The sequence below is a fragment of the Mobula hypostoma genome, chromosome 14, assembly GCF_963921235.1.
Source record: "Mobula hypostoma chromosome 14, sMobHyp1.1, whole genome shotgun sequence".
NCBI classification, from domain to species: Eukaryota; Metazoa; Chordata; class Chondrichthyes; order Myliobatiformes; family Myliobatidae; genus Mobula; species Mobula hypostoma.
Genome location: NC_086110.1, coordinates 21892265 through 21912712, shown reverse-complemented (window position 1 = coordinate 21912712; position 20448 = coordinate 21892265). Strand labels below are relative to the sequence as shown.

The 20448-nt window shown below is 40.7% G+C and overlaps 1 protein-coding gene across 3 annotated transcripts; it reads right to left on the bottom strand.

Annotated features, from left to right (window-relative positions):
• Positions 1-722: 722 nt before the first annotated feature.
• On the bottom strand, positions 723-18906 carry LOC134356142 (glucose-fructose oxidoreductase domain-containing protein 2-like). 3 transcript variants are annotated; one of them, XM_063066794.1, is made up of 3 exons: positions 18565-18906; positions 14626-14965; positions 723-3663 (listed from the first exon to the last, which is right to left on the bottom strand). In XM_063066794.1, the coding sequence occupies exons 2-3, from the start codon at positions 14876-14878 to the stop codon at positions 2762-2764; spliced, it is 1155 nt and encodes a 384-aa protein (XP_062922864.1). In that variant the 5' UTR covers positions 14879-14965; positions 18565-18906; the 3' UTR covers positions 723-2761. The 3 variants fall into 3 exon arrangements, with proteins under 3 accessions (XP_062922864.1, XP_062922866.1, XP_062922867.1); XM_063066796.1 differs by having other exon boundaries at positions 18743-18906; XM_063066797.1 differs by lacking the exon at positions 18565-18906 and adding an exon at positions 15441-16075.
• Positions 18907-20448: the final 1542 nt, after the last annotated feature.

Sequence of the window (20448 nt, the reverse complement as noted above, 5' to 3'; positions counted from 1 at the left end):
GACCAGTTCTGTCCCTTTCCAGTTATTTAAAAACTATACAACTATAGTCCCTGGTCCCAATGTGCTCTCTCACTGTAATCTCAGTCATTTGCCCTACCCTATTACCCACGTGTAGGTCAAGCTTTTCCCTCTCCTTAGTAGACCCCTCTAAACATTGCCCAAGTTTCCAGAACCCACTTAGATTTGACTCCATCTAAGGCTTTAACTTAGCAGCCCCAGTCTATGAAAATTAAAATCCCCAAATAAGATAAACCTATTATTCTTACAATCTCTTTGCATATTTGTTCTTCTAATTTCTGTTGACTAATTGGGGGCCTATAGTACAGCCCCAATGTGATCATCCCTTTCTTATTTCTCAGTTCCACTCACAAGTCTTCACTGGATGATCCTTCAATAATTTCATCTGATTACTGCTGCGACATTCCCCTTATTCAAAAAATATAACTCCCTCTTCTCTTCCTCCAGCTCTACCCAGACTAAAACTCCTGTACCCAAGAATGTAAGTCCTGTCTGTCCCTTTGTCATGTTTCCATAATGGCTATAATATCCTAGCAACGTGTACTTATCCAAGACTGAAGGTCATACTAAAAACTACAATGTTGCATTATTTGTGAATTTGTCAACAAAATACAACACCCTTGAATGATTTTTGTAGCAACTAAAAGAAAAACCAAAATAACCAAAATATTAGTTTTAAAATGCAATATTTTTATTATTTTCCCACAAAGTAAATAGACTACTGGCTCAGAAATTTTCAAATTTTAATGGAATACTCGAACTTGAGACAGAATATGTAACAGGCACATTTCCCAAAACAGCATATGCTGTCTTCCCTAGATACAGAACATTCAAAACAAATACAGACATAGTTTTGTCAGTTTGTTTTCTGCTTAAACATGACCAATGGATCCCAATGAACAGTTTTGAGTCCATAACCATATTATTGATTACAAATCATTTTTATATAATAAAACCAGTCAAATATAAATGACATATGGACACCAACCTATTTCCCCAAACCTATATATTACAAAGTTACTACAAATACATTCATAAAATTGTTAAATAAACTTTTAAGCATTTCACATAGGAAATCAAGTTTAATCTGAGCCCCTATAAATTCAAAAAACCTTAATATAAATAACCACATCTGAATTTTTAACAAAAAATAAATATCTATAGGTAACCTATCCTCTGCACCTATTCAATTAAACAACCTAGCTGTATGCTTGAACACCAATTCACTCCCCATCTTGAAAAGTCCTGCCAAACAAACATGATTTAATAAAAGTCACTTAATACCATAATAAATATGTAATCAACATATACAAAGTTTGGAAAACTAAATTTAATTTTCTTTTAAAAACTATGCCAAAAATATTGTACAACTTGGATTTAAAAGGTAAGACCTGCAGGTCCATAAAACAAATTATACTTACTAATTTTCCATTTAACAAAGCGGGGAAGAAGAAAAATCACATCACAAAAACATTCCAGCCATTTTTGCAATGCAAATTGAATACAGGATATACATTCTGAATCATTGAATGAGAATGCCACACCCTGTAGCACCCAATTCTAATGAGGCTTTCATACACCAATCTCTTACAAGTTTGAAAATAAAATATTTATATATGTAATCTGCTGCTTATTATTTATTTTACTTGCAGTCCTATCAGCAGCCAGCTTCACAAAATAAAAATCTGAACAGAAACACCAGTTTGTAAACATTTAACAATTTTTTTGTAATTGCTAAAATATTAAAGAATGTACTGCTATGAGATGATCACAAGAGTAAAAGAGAAAAAAAATGGCTATCAACTGGACAGATTAGTGTTTGGACATCTGGTTTGTATTTCACTAAAGATGGGAATGGTGTATAGATGCCAGTCACCATCAGCTTCAACCTTTCCCCCTTCCCCATCCCCTATGAATGACTGCATACCTTCAGAGTCCTACTTCACTTATCAAAATTTAGTGTAAAAGCCAACTGATTTTAAGTATTTCATGCCAGAAGAATTTGAAAATCTCTGAATATGCTAACCGAACTAACTAAAGTAATTGGACAGAGAACTCTGTCTCTTAAAAAAAATGACTAACGGATATCCTTAAAGGAAACTCTACACCAGAGGCGTCACATACCGATGCCAAGGTCAGGATCCATTTTGTCTGTGAACCACAGAATTATTCAGTCTCAGCAAACTTGCATTTGTAACGTGGAGCTATATTCAGCATAATATTAATTATGTATGCAGTTTCAACAATCAGAACAAGGAAATTTGCAAGTTGATGTTGCATTTGTCATGGAATAACAAACTAAAATGCATGCAGTCAAGCAACACTGAAAACAGGTAAATGCATAATATACAATCAGCCACAATTGCGTCATCTTACCACCGGAACCCTCGTTTGATTTTTAAATATTTTGCCCGAGTAAATTTTGATCTTGCAGTGTTGAATACATAATATCTACATTCAGGTGAAGTTAGGAATCACCAAACTCATACTACATCTGGAAGTTTTCATTCTTTGAATGTCAACTAATGTTAAATATGTTGAAAGGAAATCAAAAATGAGAATATTTAAAAAAGCAGAATATGGTGATTCCACACAAGACTTGGAAACAAGAGCAGCAATCAACAAAAAAAATGCACACAGTAAGAGCACAACTAAAAAAAACAACTTTTGGTACCCCAAAATAAGATTAGTTTGAATTGATCTTGATGGAACTGTTCCTTGTATTACAACACTGCGCTGTTTATTATAGATTATTACGTTGCAAGGCATCACATAAATTCTGATTGGAGTCAGGTTCTTCTGCTATCACAGCAATGACTTCCCATTCTCCAGATCTGCTGGATCTCTTAATAGCATCCACAACGCTTTGCATATAAAGACCATCTTCAAATGAAGCAGCCATTGAAACTGGCTTGTGAGCCCAAGTGCGCCGATCCTCCTGATCTTTAAAAGACTTACTCAAGGCTTGCACCATGTAAACAATGCCCTTCAAATACAAGAGAGGAATATCACCAAATGCTTTCTCCAGCACACCAACTGCATTTACCAACATGGTGTCAGCAAATAGCAGCTCCTCTTTGAAGGTGGTGTTTCTCTGGCCATACAGGTCTGTGCCACGAGCAACCAAACGTCCCGCAGATCCCACAACCATGACTTCGTGAATAAATGGGCCAGGCATATTAAAGTTGAGTGTAACTGTGCTACATACACCTCCATTCATTAACATCTGGAAGAAGCAGAAATCATCACTGGTGACATGCCGAATCCCATGGATGTTGTCATTTTGCTTCACAAAGGTTTTCAAGAGACCATGGACCTTCTCAGCTCTCTTATTGGTCAAGTGAGTCAAAAGATCCACAATGTAGGTGCCCATTGTGTGAAGCCCACCTCCACCCATCAGCTCATCACAAATCCAATTGTACTTGCTGCTGAGAAGACTGCCCCAATAAACACGTACATCACAGATCATGACATTACCAATGTAGCCTTCTTCAATTAGTTGTTTCATTTTGATAAATGCTGGCAGGAACCGAAGGACATTATCAACAATACTCATCAGCTTAGGATAGTAACGAGCTGCTTTCACCATTTTAAAGGCATCTGCTGAAGTGGCAGCTTTTTCACAGATTACGTTCTTTCCAATACCTTTTATACAGACAAAGAATAAAGAAAAACGTAAGAATTATGAATACCACTGGTTGCACATACCATTTAAAGATTAAACACAACTATAAATAATGATTGGAAACTAATTCATGCAAAGCATGTTAATACATTTCACAATTAAGCTTTTAAATCCTTATGAACTATCTATATTGAAAGTGGATACAAACCACACAGAAATACAATTAGTGAGGCATAGATAGAGATAGATTGCATTGTAGGACTAATAATATAATTACATATAGGTCAGAAAAAGCTGGTGGGAAAAAAAAGAATGCAAAGCTGATTAGTAAAAGAAAGATTTTAAAGCAGGAGTGAGGTTTAAGGAAAACAAAGGAGATGGTAGACACAGAGGTTGAAAGGCATATGAAGGGAAGTGGATATTAGAGTAGATGTTCATGAAGGAATATACTGTATACTTGGAACAGACACAGAAGGCACAAGGATTTAATATCTCCTCAGCAGAACCTGGTAAAAGCAAATAATCGACAATTAAATTGGTGAGGAAGGAAGATGTGGCTTTGAGAATTATTTTTAAAAGGACACTTAAGCGCATTATGAAAATCGAATCTTCCCAGTATAAATTAAGCTGCAGATTACAGTCAGGCCATTTCTTTTCCTGTACATGTTACCCACAGATGCAGACAAGAACAATTTTTTTACAACACAAAATGGAGAAGGGGGTTTCAGATCAGAGTGAAACAGCACAATGCTGCTGTCTGTACCCATAGTTTCAACATAATAACTGAGTAGATTGATGATGCCACGCCTATAGGCTCTCAAGTGTTGACTTCAGATGGATGGAACAGGAGAGTATGCAGATTAATTAAGCCAGGTGCCGAAGAATCCACCATTTCTGCAGCATTATGTTTTCCTTTAATGCTTTAAGTTTCAATAAAGAATCAACACAAGGTGAAATACAAATTTGTCCCACCCAAGTGATTAAAAAATTGTTTATCCTTCTTTGTCCCTCAGAAGTAACAAAGTGTCACTTCATTCCATTTAATTGCAAGAATACAATCAAAAAGTGCTATAAATTACAAGTACTATTGGTCTGCTGCATGCCTCTACAACAGGAAATCTCATATCAACTGTTAATGTTAAATTGGGATAGGCACTGAAGGCACAATAGAAACACAGCAACCCAGAAAACAACCTGAAATAGTTAAGAGATTTTTCAAATTAAAAATGGTAATCCAGGGCCAACTCAGGAAACTTGTATAGAAATCAACTCCCTTCTCTCCACCAACCCAAAGATAATACCAGCCTAACATCTTAGGTCAACATCCGAACAACCTTCTAAATAAAAGCATCTTTCCAGATCCTGCTTCCATCAAATTCAAAATATTGTTTGTAACTATTAGCAGAAACAGAAATCTACAGCCCATTACAGGCCCTTCGGCCCACAATGCTGTGCTGACCATGTAACTTACTCAAGAAACTGCCTAGAATTTCCCAAGCACATAGCCCTCTATTTTTCTGTGCTCCATGTACCTACCTAAGAGGACAGAAACAATTCAATTTGCAAATTTACAGGCAAGATCTCACAAGGAAATTCCACTATAAAAGCGAAGAATCAATTAGATGGTGACAAACAGAATAGTGTAACAATGCATTGTTCAAAAATAAATTACAATTACATTTTTAAAAACCCAGGCAGGATATCAATATGTCATGCAGCCAATATGCCATTATTGGTTGACGAATGACTGGTCAGACAATTAAGTTACTCGCTCCAAAGTGGTACCCTTTTTTGGAAAAGGCGTCTGAAAGAACATTTACACGTCATAAATCAACCAGAAAAAACTCTCCCTCAGGGTTTCCTTCCTCCATTTATTTTTATTCCTATTACAGCTCAACAATTCTGAATTAGTAACAGGCTTTGCAACTTTGTATAAAAAAAAATCTAATTCTATTAGGAGTTGGTGATTTTAACTTAACAGAAATATATTGTTGCAAAGGTCTCACTTCAGAATTAATAGGCCTTTGTACAAAATTATGAACTCAAAACATAGACCCTTCCGCATTCTTTCTAGAAAATTCCACTGCAATTCCTCCATTCACAATCAAAGTAACGATATCTGCTCTTGTGGAACTTTTGAAAAATCACATCATATACTGACAAACTTCCAGGAAAGAAAAAAAGTAGTAACTTCATCTGCTCTACACATAGCCAAAAAATATAGAACTACAGATTTCTCAGACCCTTTCATTTCTTCTGTTCTTCCCTCTTTGGCCCTCTGATTCTCAAACAAAACTTGAAACTCACACAGGTAGCTACTGTTTGGGATACTTTTCTAGGGTAAGGAGCTACAGAAATGCAAACAGCTTTGAATGAATAAATGGAAGGTGGGCAGAAGGCCCTTTTGAGAGGACCACACCACCTTGCCATAGGGTTTGAAGGATTGCGTGCCTCAATGACCCAGGGAGCTAAGTTGGTTGGGGTCAGGGCTTTATGCTTTGGCTCTTGGTAGGGTTACCCATGCCAAACAGATCAAAGACTAGAGGCCAGACTGAGTGGTCCACTGGCCCTCCAGGTTTGGGGGTTCAGTTCAGGGCCAACAACCCTGATGGTAAAACAAAACTCCTACAAAAAGAGCAAAGAGGAATCCTTCTACATCTGAATGCAACAGTATTCATGAGTCTCCACCCGGAACTTGTAAGATGGTGAAAACCGACTGTGGACACAATGAAGGAAGCCCTGAACGCCACCAGAGATGGGAAGACCTTCATTGCTGCCCTAAATGCCAACGGTGTAACAGGCAGTAGAGTGAGGAAGACCATTTGGCAAGAGAACCAACTTAGTTGCCACAAGCTAGGCAGCATTGCAATATTCAGTTTTGAGGAGGATACGGAAAGTACAATTGTAAATGATTTAAAAATTTTAGTGACTATTTAAATGATAGATTCGGTAAGGTATTCTCTCGTTTCCTTGTGTGAAAATTTAAAGTGAGGATACAATAAACTCTAACTTTTACTGTCATGATTGATGATCTAGAAAATTGATAGCCTGAGGCTGAAACATATGAAATGAACAAGTCATTCATCCAATGGCCATTTGCATATATGGACAAGTGCAGATTTTCAAGAACTCCCCCAACCTCCAACCATTTTAAACAGCTTTTAATACTCTTTCCCATTCACCTGATGAATACACAAATATTACTGACATTCACTTTTTTTCCCCCCAAAATAAGGTCAATTTCCAAAAGTGCTATGTAACCTCAATTACTACAAACAAAATTAAAATTAAATTCTTTGTTGTAGCAGAAGTTTGTTAGCAGTTAGACCAGGAACAGAGCATTAACCAAGGTAGACCAGTATTTGAAATCAAAGATTAAAATGGAGCCGTCCCAATCTGCAATACAGGGATCTTTGATTACATGTGCAACTGGCCTAATTGGAAATAAGTAATAAATTATATATTCCTCAGTAATTCCTATTATTAAGAATACCAGTTACTACTTCTCTTCAATGAAGCTACAGGATGTTTTTGCTGCCAATTGGTCTAACAACTGAAAGCATAAACCAGTACAGTACTATATATCCAGTCTATCAAACTCACAGCACAATGTCAAAGTCGTTGCTTTGTTTATAAATCACAGGAACTTATTTACAACCCTTACATCAGATTTCACATTTGATTATCTTACTGAACTTTCACCACTTATATCATTCTATTGAATATGAGAAACATGTCACAGCATAAATAAATCAAATTAAACAACATACTTGAATTGAAACAATAACTTTGGAATCTTAAGGGAAAGGACTTGAATCCAACAGGAAACTGGAGCTAAAAGGTCATGAAAAACTTGCTCACCTCTTACATTCCTTCCTCTTCCTCAAATGTGCATCTAACAACAGCTGAAGTGTAGGGAAAGGCACATTGCATTTCGATGTGGAAGGATATACAACATTAATACAGCGGCTAACAGCATTAAGCCATAGCTCAAAAGAAACAGCATAATGCAAGTAACTCATTAAGTCTTAGAATGAAAACAATTAAGACTTAATGAGTTACTTGCATTATGCTGTTTCTAGTATCACTGTTCCAGTATCACTTTCCCTCTAGTTGAGACTTCTATGTACTGTAGAAAGAATCTTTTCTGAACACATTTGACAATCTCTTTCCCATCTATTCCCTTTACAGCATGGGAGTCCCAATCAATAAGTGGAAAGTTAAAATCACCTACTATCACAACCTTGCAACAGTCTGCAATCTCTACAGATTTGCTCCTATAAATCCTGTGGACTAACGGTCCATCTATAATATAATCCCATTACCACGGTCATGCTTTTTAATTCCTCACTTCTAAGCATAAATTTTCACTAAATGAGCTCTCTAGCCTGTCCTGTCTGAGCACTGCCATGGCATTTTCCCTGATTAGTAATGTCATGCCTTTACTGCCTCCTGCTCTGTTATGACTAAAACAATGGAACCCAAGAACACTGAGCTGCCAGTCTTGCCCCTCCTGCAACAAGTCTCACTAATGACTACAATGTCATAATTTCAAATGTTGATCCATACCCTAAGCTCCACCGCCTTTCCTACAATATTTCTTTCATTGAAATACAAATATTGGAGCAGAATTAGGCCATTTGGCCTATCGAGTCTGCTCCATTTAATCATGGCTGACCTAATTTTCCTCTCAGCCATAATCTCCTGCCACCCTCCCCACACCCCCATATCCCTTCACGCCCTGACCAATCTAGAATCTATCAACCTCTGCCTTAAATATACATAAAGACTTCACTGCTGCCTGTGGCAAACAATTCCACAGATTCACCACTCTCTGGTTAAAAAAAATTCCTCCTCATCTCCATTCTAAAAGGATGCCCCTCTATTCTGAGGCTGTGTCCTCTGGTCTTAGACTCTCCCAGCATAGGAAACATCCTCTCCACATCCACTCTATCAAGGCCTTACCATTCGATAGGTTTCAATGAGGTCACCCCTCATTCTTCTGAATTCTAGTGAATACAGGCCCAAAGCCATCACATGCTCTTCATATGACAAGCCATACAAACCTGGAATCTTTTTGCAAACCTCCTTTAACCCTCTCTAGTTTCAGCACATCCTTTCTAAGATAAGGGGTCTAAACCTGCTCACAGTACTCCATGTGAGGTCTCACCAGTGTTTGATAAAGTCTCAACATTACATCCTTGCTTTTATATTCTAGTCCTCTTGAAATGAATGCTAACATCACATTTGCCCTCCTCACCAGACTCAACCTGCAAATTAACCTTTAGAGAATCCTGCACAAGGCTCCCAAGTCCCTTTGTCCCTCAGATTTTAGTATTCCCTCCATTTAGAAAATAGTCAACCCTTTCATTTCTTTCACCAAAATGCATGACTGTACATTTCCCAACACTATTCCATCTGTCATTTCTTTGCCCATTCTCCTAATCTGTCTAAGCCCTTCTGTAGCCTCTCTACTTCCTCAAAACTACCTGCCCCTCCAGCTATCTTCATATCGTCTGCAAACTTTGCATCAAAGCCATCAATTCCGCCATCCAAATCACTTCCATGTAACATTAAAATGAATCGGTCCCGACAGAGACCTCTGTGGAACACTAGTTACCAGCAGACAGTCCAAAAAGGCTCCCTTTACTCCTACTCTTTATCTGCTGCTTATCAGCTACTGCTTTATTCATGCTAGAATCTTCTCCGTAAATCCAAGTACACAACAACAACCGATTCTCCTTTGTCCGTCCTGCTTGTTACTTCTTTAAAGAATTCCAACAGATTTGGCAGGCAAGATTTTCCCTCGAGGAAATCATGCTGACGACAGCCTATTTTATCATGTGCCTCCAAGTACCCTGAGACCTCATCCTTAATAAATGACACCAATATCTTCCCAGTTAGACTAACTGGCCTATAGTTTCCTTTCTTCTACCTTTCTCCCCTCTTGAAGAGTAGAGTGCAATTTTCCCCAGTCTTCTGGAACCATTCCAGAATCGAATGATGCTTGAAAGATCATTACTAATCTCTTCAGCCATCCCTTTCAGAACTTTGGGGTGTACACCATCTGGTCCAGGTGACTACAGGCCTTTCAGTTTCCCCAAGAACTTTCTCTCTAGTTTTGCTAACTTTACACACTTCAAGCCCGACACATGGAACTGTCACCATACTGCTAGTGCCTTCCACAGTGAAGCCCAATGCAAAATACTTAATCAGTTCATCTGCTATTTTGTTGCCCCATTACTATCTCTCTAGCATCGTTTTTCAACAGTCCAATATCTACTCTCGCCTCTTGTTCACACTTTATAAATCTGAAAAAACTTCTGGTATATGCAGCTCTGAACATTAGTCCCGCCACGCTCAACCCTTTGATTCCTGACTTTGTACGTAGGTTTAACAGCACCTCCCCAACCACTCTACTATCTGTTCTGATGCCCTGGTTTGCATCCCCCATGCAGCACTAGCAAACCTTCCTGCTAGGATATTAGTCCCTCTCCAGTTTAGGTGCAAACCATATGTTCTGTATAGGTCCTATCTTCCCTGGAGGAGAGTCCAACGATCCAAAAATATGAAGCCCTCCCTCCTGCATCATCTCCTCAAACACCTTTTAAACTGTATGATCTTATTTCTGGCCTCACTAGCACATGGCACAGGTAGCAATTCTGAGATCACAACCCTATAAGTCCTGTCGTTTAACTTTGCACCTAACTCCCTGAATACATTTCGCAGACCTCATCTCCACCCTCCCCCCCCAAAATAACGCTGTCATTTGTACCAACATGGACCACAACCTCTGGCTGTTCAGCTTCCCACTTAAGAATGCTGTGGACTCCATGTGAGATGTCCTTGACCCTGCCTGGCACCCAGGAGAAAACATACCATCTGGGAATCTTGTTCTCATTCACAGAATCTCCTTTCTGTTCCCCTACCCAACAAATCCCCTATCATTACAGCTCAACTCTTCACCCCTGCCCCCACTTCCCGTCTGAGCCACAAAGGCAGACTCAGTACCAGAGACCTGACCACTGTGGCTTACCTCTGCTTGGTCATCCAAACAGTATCCAAAGTGATATGCCTCTTGCTGCTGTGTGCTGGGGCAGCAGGCTGAGGGTAGCAGACACTTACAGAATCAACAAACTCATTCGTAAGGCCAGTGATGTTGTGGGGATGGAACTGGACTCTCTGACTCTGGTGTCTGAAAAGAGGATGCTGTCCAAGTTGCATGCCATCTTGGGCAATGTCTCCCATCCACTGCATAATGTACTGGGTGGGCACAGGAGTACATTCAGCCAGAGACTCATTCCACTGAGGTGCAACACTGAGCGTCATAGGAAGTCATTTCTGCCAGTGGCCATCAAACTTTACAACTCCTCCCTTGGAGGATCAGACACCCTGAGCCAACAGGCTGGTCCTGGACTTATTTCCTGGCATATTTTACATATTATTATTTAAGTATTTATGGTTTTACTACCATTTAATAATTTATGGTGCAACTGTAACGAAAACCAATTTCCCCGGGGATCAATAAAGTATGACTGTGACTATCGAGGGAAACGGCCACAAGCAGTCACCCAATTACCTATGTCCTGTACCTTGGATGTAGCTACCTCCCTGTATGTCCTGTGTATCAACCCTTCAGCCTCCCGAACGATCTGGAGTTCATCCAGTTCCAACTCCTTAACAGTCCTCTTAAAAGTTGCAGCTGGATGCACTTCTTGCAGATGTAGTTGTCAGGGGTACCAGAGGTTTCACTGCTATCCCACATACAGCAGGAGAAACATTCCACTATCCTACCTGGATAGTGGAATGTTCCCCACTGAAGATTAAAAGATGAAAAAAAAATCTACCTACGCCTCTCCTTGCCAAAGACTCAAACCCCGACTAACACTGGTCCATCACACAATGGCCGTTCCACTTAAACCTAACTTCTTTTTATTGGATCTTGCCAGGTGCCTAATTACGCACAATCCAACGTCGCTTCAGGAACTGTGTGCAAAATGTTCCAATACACCCACTCACTTCCTTTAAACTCTTCCCCCATGCAATCCAAATGTAATTTCATATTCAAAAACACCAGAACATGTTCAGTAATATTTATCATTTATAAAGTGTCAGTTCTATAACTGTACGATTTAAATTTTCACTGTCTACCTCGATAAAGCATTATGTGCAGACCAAATTAATCTGGTTTTCACTGTAATCAAGGATAGTCCTTAACGAGCAGTGTCTGTGATGCTGCTGCAAGCTTTTCATTGATCTGTACTTATACATGACAATAAACTCAACTTTTACTTTGAAACTCAAAATGATACTTTTCAAAATTAAAAAAAGGCCAAGCTACTTGCCAATTGGTCTACTTTAAAGTTATACTTTTCAAAATTTAATCTAAAGGCATTACATGCAATGCCAATAAAACGCAAGAATGTGCAGAGTGTGGTAAATGCTGTTCACTGCCCATTCATAAATGTAAAAAGATTTCCAATAATTTAAAAGGCTACATGCATTTCAGCTGAATTTATTCTTGTACAAATATTAGGAAATACATTAAGTGTAGATTCCTAGCCTTTATAGTCGATGGGAAAATAGTTCTTATAGCAGTGTTAAAGATGTAGACATTATATTGATTATAAACTGTTCTTACAAAAGTACTTACAAAGGTCACTCCTTCATGTAAATAGATGTGTTTACTTTTCAAACTGATCAGTAGCATGTCTGCCAGCTGAAATTCAACATGTCGACTCCTAATTTTGTCCCTCCTACTTGAAGTTTGATCATATTGAGTCTAACATTGTTTAGGAGTTCTGTTAAAGTTGACAATTGTCACTGAGCACCAACAGACACATATGAAGCAAAAATTCACACCATACATGAAACCCAACTTTCAAAATATGATCACCTACATCACAATTTTAAACCCATTTCCCCAGTTACATTTCCATTTAGTCAATATACACTTTCTCTTCGCAGAATTCAATTGCAAATCATTATTTGGTCCTAAATATCCCTCCATGTACTCTGTCCATTAGCCAGGGGCCAGCATTCACTCATTGCTCCACTCATTCAAGCCTTCTATGTGTTCTCACTTTCTTGAATCTACACATGGGAGTCATTTTGAAAGCCTTCCCCAACACCCTTGCTTTGTTACTGTTCACATTTCTAACCTTCCTTCATCTATCTTTCACGTGTTCCCAAGTTCTGTAATACTAATGATTACAGGAAAAGGGAGAAATAGTATGGAAATGGGCCTCTCCGCCCTCTGAAATCTCACTGACCACCAGACACTTATTTTCAGAGTGATCCTTCTCTATTCCTTCCACATTCTCATCAACTACATTATTTCATCACATCCCACATTCTGCCACTCATCGTCTCCTGGGGTAATTTAAAGTGGTCAATTAACCCAACTCTCCGCACATCTTTGGGATGTGGGAAGAAACCAAAAGCACCCAGGAGAACCCATGTGATCATAGAGAACATGGAAACTCCACATAGACAGGACCAAAGGTCAGATTTGAGCCCAGGAGACACGAGAGACTGCAAATGCTGGAATCTGGAGCAACAAAAGAAAAAGCTGGAAGAACTCAGCGAATTAGGCAGTATCTGTTGAAGGAAATAGATAAGCAATATTTCAGGGGTTGAGATCCTTCTGGACTGGAATCCAAGTCACTGCAGCTCTGTAGCAGCAGCTCTTCTACACTAGATCTATACTGTAATCTGCATGCCATTTTAGACCATAAGACATAGGAGCAAAATTAGGCCATTTGGCCCATTGAGTCTGCTCTACCACTCAATCATGGCTGATCCTTTCCCCCCTCCTCCTCAGCCCCACTCCCCAGCTTTCTCCCCATAACCTTTGATGCCATGTCCAATCTAGAACTGATCAAGCTCTGCCTTAAATACACCCAATGACCTGGCCTCCACAGCTGCATGCGATAATAAATTCCACAAATTCACCACCCTCTGGCTAAAGAAATTTCAATGAGATTCCCCTCCTCATCCTTCTAGATTCCAGCAAGTACAGACCCAGAGCTATCAAACGTTCCTTGTATGATAACCCTTTCTTTCCCAGAATCATCCTTGTGAACCTCTTCTGAACCCTCTCCAACGCCAGCACATTTTTTTCTGAGATGAGGAGCCCAAAACTGTTCACAATACTCAAGGAGAGTCCTCACCAGTGCCTTATAAAGCCTCAGCATCACATCCCTGCTCTTGTAATCTAGACCTCTTGAAACGAATGCTGCATTCATCTGTTGTCAATTTACCAACAGCATGTGGCTATACTTGCTATGCCAATGAAAGTAGTAAATTATTTCTTAAAACTTTAATTTAGTGTGAGTGTTGTCTGCACCCAATACTTTGTTTGTCCTGGGGCACACAAAACAAACATGATACAAGCATAAACAGATATCAAGCCACAGTGTTGAAATACATAATTCGAGACATGATCTGATAAAAGGGGTAATGAAAGGGTCACAAGGTGATTTTCAGCAACAGTACTAAACAGGCAACCCCAATCACCAAGGCTGTTGTGTTTCCAGTAAATGGTCTGCCTTGCGATTTTCAGTAAAGATAAACTGCATCATCTGTGCCTGCGTCAAGAAACTCAGGTTGAGAAAAACTGTTTATTCATTTTTTTTTTTAACCCCCAACTCGCATCCCATAGGGCAGTTTTTGTTTGGTGTCTCAAATTTTTTGGTTAGTGACTTGTGAATTTAGTAAGGGCAAATTTCCATTACCCAAATGGTTGGAACTCTGAGGTCACCTGTAAATAGGAATTGCAAAATTGCCAACAGCTTGCCACCTCCTGATCAGAAAAAACACGAATAAGCTTTTACGATTTAGCATCTGCAATATTTCAACTCACTAGATTTTATTCACATACTCATTGAGGAACACTACAGTAGCAATTTTTAAAGTCTTAAAATCTCAGGATGACATCATAATCATCAGGATTTTCCTTACATTAGAAGGAAATACCATACCTAATGCCTTGGCAGCAATCTGACATGTAAGAGGTGGAGGAATATTGATACAGATCAGATCCACATCCTGGTGGAGCAAAACGTCGTCAGTCCGGCTTGTGTAGAAGGAAATGTTCATTTCCTCGGCCAGCTGCTTAGCTTCTTCCTCCGTTCTTCCCCAGAGTGCCTCAATGGTGAAGCCTTCAGCACGCAACAGTGGGACCAAAACCCGTGCAGTACTCCCTGTCCCAAACACGCCAACCCCTGGGAGCATTTTCTGTTTTATTGACAAACGGCCTTCATAGGAAAAAGGAAGCAGGTCAACTTTCTTAATTCACTGTAGACTGCAATTGTGTATGTGCTGCAAAGAGAAAAACAAACAGCATTTTAAAAAATGGCAGAAGTCATTTCTTAAAACATGAGTTCAAGAATTGATTTCATTAAAGAAAGTCCTTTAAACACTGATCAACTACATTTGGAATGAAATCTTCAGAACAGAAGTTACAGGTAAGTGACTTGCCCACCAAGATGGCACAATGCTAATCTTTGCAACCCATAAAAGCACCTGAATTGGTAAAGCAAACATTTACTCCCATCATGTTTCCCCTTATATAAGCCTGGACAAGAGGATTCCTTTCCTCATTCTACCTGGGAGGAAGAGGTGAAAGCAGAAGTTCAGGAAATGGAAGAGTTTCAAATGAGATCACTGCCAACCAAATTAGAGGGGAACCCATTGTTTAGGAGAAAGGAAAACAACTCAAGTGCTAGTGTGGAAAGTTTTATCATCAAAACAGACACACAGAGCTGGAGAAATGCAGAAAAGAAAAAATTCTTACAGGAAACTGGTGGAAGCAGACAAATCAAGACAACTGTGGATGCCATTGGGCTTGAAATGGACATTGACCCCAAACTTATCCCTTGAGATGAAGGTGGAGTCAGATAAGGACCATCTGCAGCAGATAGTGAGGTCAGCTGAAGGGATCATCCGGGTCTCTCTTCCCGCCATTACAGACATTTACACCACACACTGCATCCGCAAAGCTAATGGCATTGTGAAGGACCCCATGCACCCCTCATACAAACTCTTCTCCCTCCTGCCAGCTGGCAAAAGGTACCAAAGCATTCGGGCTCTCACGACCAGACTGTGTAACAGTTTCTTCTTCCAAACCATTAGACTCCTCAATTCCCAGAGTCTAGTCTGACACCAACCTACACACACACACTCAATTGAACACCACTCCACTCCCTTTACAATTTTTGCTTATTTCTTTCTTAATTCCTCCTAAAACATTGTTTACATTTACATTACAATATAATTTGTCCTTTCTGTGCCTATTGTCTTGTTTATTAATTATTGTACTGTCTTACACTGTTTTTTTTTAGTAGTCCCGTGTAGGCCTGAAGTCTAATGTAGTTTTGTGTTGTTTCACGTAGTCTAGTGTAGTTTTGTGTTGTTTTAGGTAGCACCATGGTCCTGGAGGATCATTGTTTCATTTTTACTGTGTACTGTATCAGCAGTTATGGTTGAAATGATAATAAAAGCGACTTGAACTTGAAAGCAGCAGAGTGTAAATTGGCAAGCAAAATGATAATACAATGAGCAAAATCAGTGGACCACAAAGCGGCAAGGGAGGACGCCTGAGTGGGCTGAAACCAGAACGGTTTTAAATATCCTTTAACGATAAATAAACAGTTTGGGCTAATTTGAGTTCCTACAGCTACACTTTTGATATGGAGGAAGTGAGTGTTGAAGGAAAATTTCAATGCAAGGTCCCAAATGACTACTTTGCATTGGTATTCACCAAAGGGAAGGGTATGGATGGTAATGAAATCAGGGAGGTGTATGTTGATATTCCAGGTCATGTCAAGATTAAAATGTTGGTGCTGGATGTCTTGAAAAGTATTAAGTTGAATTAGTCCCCAGGGCATATCCCTGGATATTGTGAGAGGCAAGGGAAGAGATAGCCAAAGCCTTGACCGAGATCTTTAGCCAAAGGTGAGTTCGCAGAAAACAAGAGAAGAGCACGCTGTTCCTTTGTACCCAGGAAATTAGACTGGTATGCATTATATCAAAGATTTTTTAGGATAGGACTTAATGGGATTTGGAATTTTTAGAGCCAGAGTCTTTGTGCCAGGGTGGAAATATCAAATATTATAGGGCATGGGTTTAAGGGGAGAAGGGGACAAGTTTAAAAGAAATTTTTGAGCCAAGTGTATTTTTAAATGCAGAGAGTGATAGATACCGAGAACATGCTGCCTGGGGAGGTAATAAAGCACATAATGATGGCAACACTTTAAGGACAGATGGGGAATGAAGAGATACGGACCACATACAGGCAAATGGGCCTAGTTAGACTGACATCCCAGTCAGTGCAGACACGGTGGGGCGTTGGCCCGTTGCTTGCTGTACTCTGCTACAGAAGAACACTCAGCTACGTAAATGAGGAAGAGACTTGTTTGGTTTCTGTTGAAGGAGGTGGTGAAGAACTCTCACAGCATCCTGGTGTGGGACGAAGGCGCACAGTGATACATTTAGTAGAGCTGCTACCTCACGATGGCAGAGGCACAGGTCCAATGCTAACCTCAGGTACTGTGTGTGGTGTCTGCACATTCTCCCTGTGACCATATGGATTTCCACTGGATGCTCTGGTTTCCAGCCACATCCCAAAATTGTGCTGGTTGGTAGTTTCATTGCCCAGTGTAAGCTGCCCCTTATGTCAGTGAGTGCCAGAATCTTTTGGGGGGGGGGGCCGGAATTACTAAGGATTAATATAGGACCAGTGTAACTAGGGTGGCTGATAGTCAGTGTTGACTCAGTAGGCCAAGGCACCTGCTTCTGTCCTTTCTCCACTCAACCATGAGTAACTAGATGTTACTAGTGAAGATGAACCACTGGGCCTGGGAAGCTATCAAAGGGCCAAAAGGCAAGGGCATCAGAGATAAGTGGAAAGTGGTTGGGCCTCCAATGGCAAAGAATAAAGGAAGGGAGATACAAGTTCTGAAAGATGAGGGCTGGCTGAAATAACACATCTACCAAGATTGTGAGAAGGAAGTAGAGGCAGGATATTGGGGGGTGGGGGGGGGGTCTAGAGACCGTGGAATGAAAATCTTCTGAATAAATAAGGTAAAAATTAAATTAGACATTTAATTACATACCACAGAAATGCTGTAAGAAAATTGCCAGAGTAACACAAGGAGGTTCGGACAGCGGACCAAAAGGGAAAATTTTAATCAAAGAGGTAGAAAGGTCATCAGACAATATTTCAGTAATCTATGGCATGACTAGTAATAGGCAGTTCCATTTTTGGAAAAACAAGGCAACAAATCATCCTTACATTCCTGAACGAACAGCTAGAAATTTGGGAAATCAACATCAGAGACTTGATCTGGTTCAAGGAATTTGACAATTTGTGGAAATGGTACCTATTGGACTTAAGAGTATAGTTGATGATATCAAGGATTGAGGACCCATGCAGAGGGAACCTATCATTGCCACTTAATCAGTAGAATTATCTGCTTTAGAAAGTTACTTCAGCACTTAATAAAACACAATAAATCAATACTGGTATAAACAAAACCCTGCTAAACCCCTTTGTCTTTAGGATGGTTCACTTACAATGTTACAACCCATACAACAGAAAATTCAGTGAATCTGGATACCCCAGAACACAATATTAAGACGACCAAAGCCTCTCTAATGATTAACCAAAGGAACTCTATATAATCGAACCACATCATTCTTTCCACAATTTCTACTAATGCTGAGCCATGAAAGTGCCCGAAGTGTGCTCAATACATCACACGATAACACAGCCAGCTTATTAGCCAGAAACGAACTACATCGAACGGAGCTAAATAATTTCCTAATGAAGATGGGTCGCGGCTGTCCCTCATCCCCATCCACACCGTCCGAGTGTCGCCTCCATAGGTAGGAGCATCTCCTCCACGCCACTCGCATACCTCGTCAGCCGCTCCCAGCTCTGGGCAACCCGGCGGCGGCTCACAGCAGGCAGGTTGGGGTCAACCGCGACCACGGCGAGGCCTCGCCTCTTCCCAGCCCGCCGACACGGCCCTAACACAACCCCGTTCCGCCCTCAACCGAACGAGGGTACCCAGCAGTGAGGCAAGGCGACCGTACCCACTGCTGCGGCCTCATGTTCCGGTAACAACTCCCTCCGCTACTACATGTGACTTGGGTGGCGGCCTCTCCCTGACAAGCAGCGACAAACCGGTGGCTCAGTCAGCTTCGGTCTCGCTAGTGCACTCAATAGAGATGCTTCACGAACACTCCACCTCCTCCCCCGCCGCCACACAACTGACGGTAGTGCGCATGTGCACACGGGTACAACCACTGCTCATGCGCCAATCCGGTCACCAACCACTGCCGTTGAGCAATTGTGGAGCCGCCCTCTGTTGGTATCAGTCGGGTATTAGCATACCGACCCCACGCATTCACCCTTATATTAGCATACCGACCCCACCCATTCACCCTTATATTAGCATACCGATCCCACCCATTCACCCTTATATTAGCATACCGACCCCACCCATTCACCCTTATATTAGCATACCGACCCCACCCATTCACCCTTATATTAACATACCGATCCCACCCATTCACCCTTATATTAGCATACCGACCCCACCCATTCACCCTTATATTAACATACCGACCCCACGCATTCACCCTTATATTAGCATACCGACCCCACCCATTCACCCTTATATTAGCATACCGATCCCACCCATTCACCCTTATATTAGCATACCGACCCCACCCATTCACCCTTATATTAGCATACCGATCCCACCCATTCACCCTTATATTAACATACCGACCCCACGCATTCACCCTTATATTAGCATACCGATCCCACCCATTCACCCTTATATTAGCATACCGATCCCACCCATTCACCCTTATATTAGCATACCGACCCCACCCATTCACCCTTATATTAGCATACCGACCCCACCCATTCACCCTTATATTAGCATACCGATCCCACCCATTCACCCTTATATTAGCATACCGATCCCACCCATTCACCCTTATATTAGCATACCGACCCCACCCATTCACCCTTATATTAGCATACCGACCCCACCCATTCACCCTTATATTAACATACCGACCCCACCCATTCACCCTTATATTAACATACCGACCCCACCCATTCACTCTTATATTAGCATACCGACCCCACCCATTCACATATTAACATACCAACCCCACCCATTCTCCCTTATATTAGCATACCGACCCCACCCATTCACCCTTATATTAACATACCGACCCCACCCATTCACCCTTATAGCATACCGACCCCACCCATTCACCCTTATATTAACATACCGACCCCACCCATTCACCCTTATATTAGAATACCGATCCCACCCATTCACCCTTATATTAGCATACCGATCCCACCCATTCACATATTAGCATACCGACCCCACTCATTCACCCTTATATTAGCATACCGATCCCACCCATTCACCTTATATTAGCATACCGACCCCACCCATTCACCCTTGTATTAACATACCGACCCCACCCATTCACACATATTAATATACCGATCCCACCCATTCACCCTTATATTAACATACCGACCTCACCCATTCACCCTTATACCGATCCCACCCATTCACCCTTATATTAGCATACCGATCCCACCCATTCACCCTTATATTAGCATACTGATCCCATCCATTCACCCTTATATTAACATACCAATCCCACCCATTCACCCTTATATTAGCATACCGATCCCACCCATTCACATATTAGCATACCGACCCCACTCATTCACCCTTATATTAGCATACCGATCCCACCCA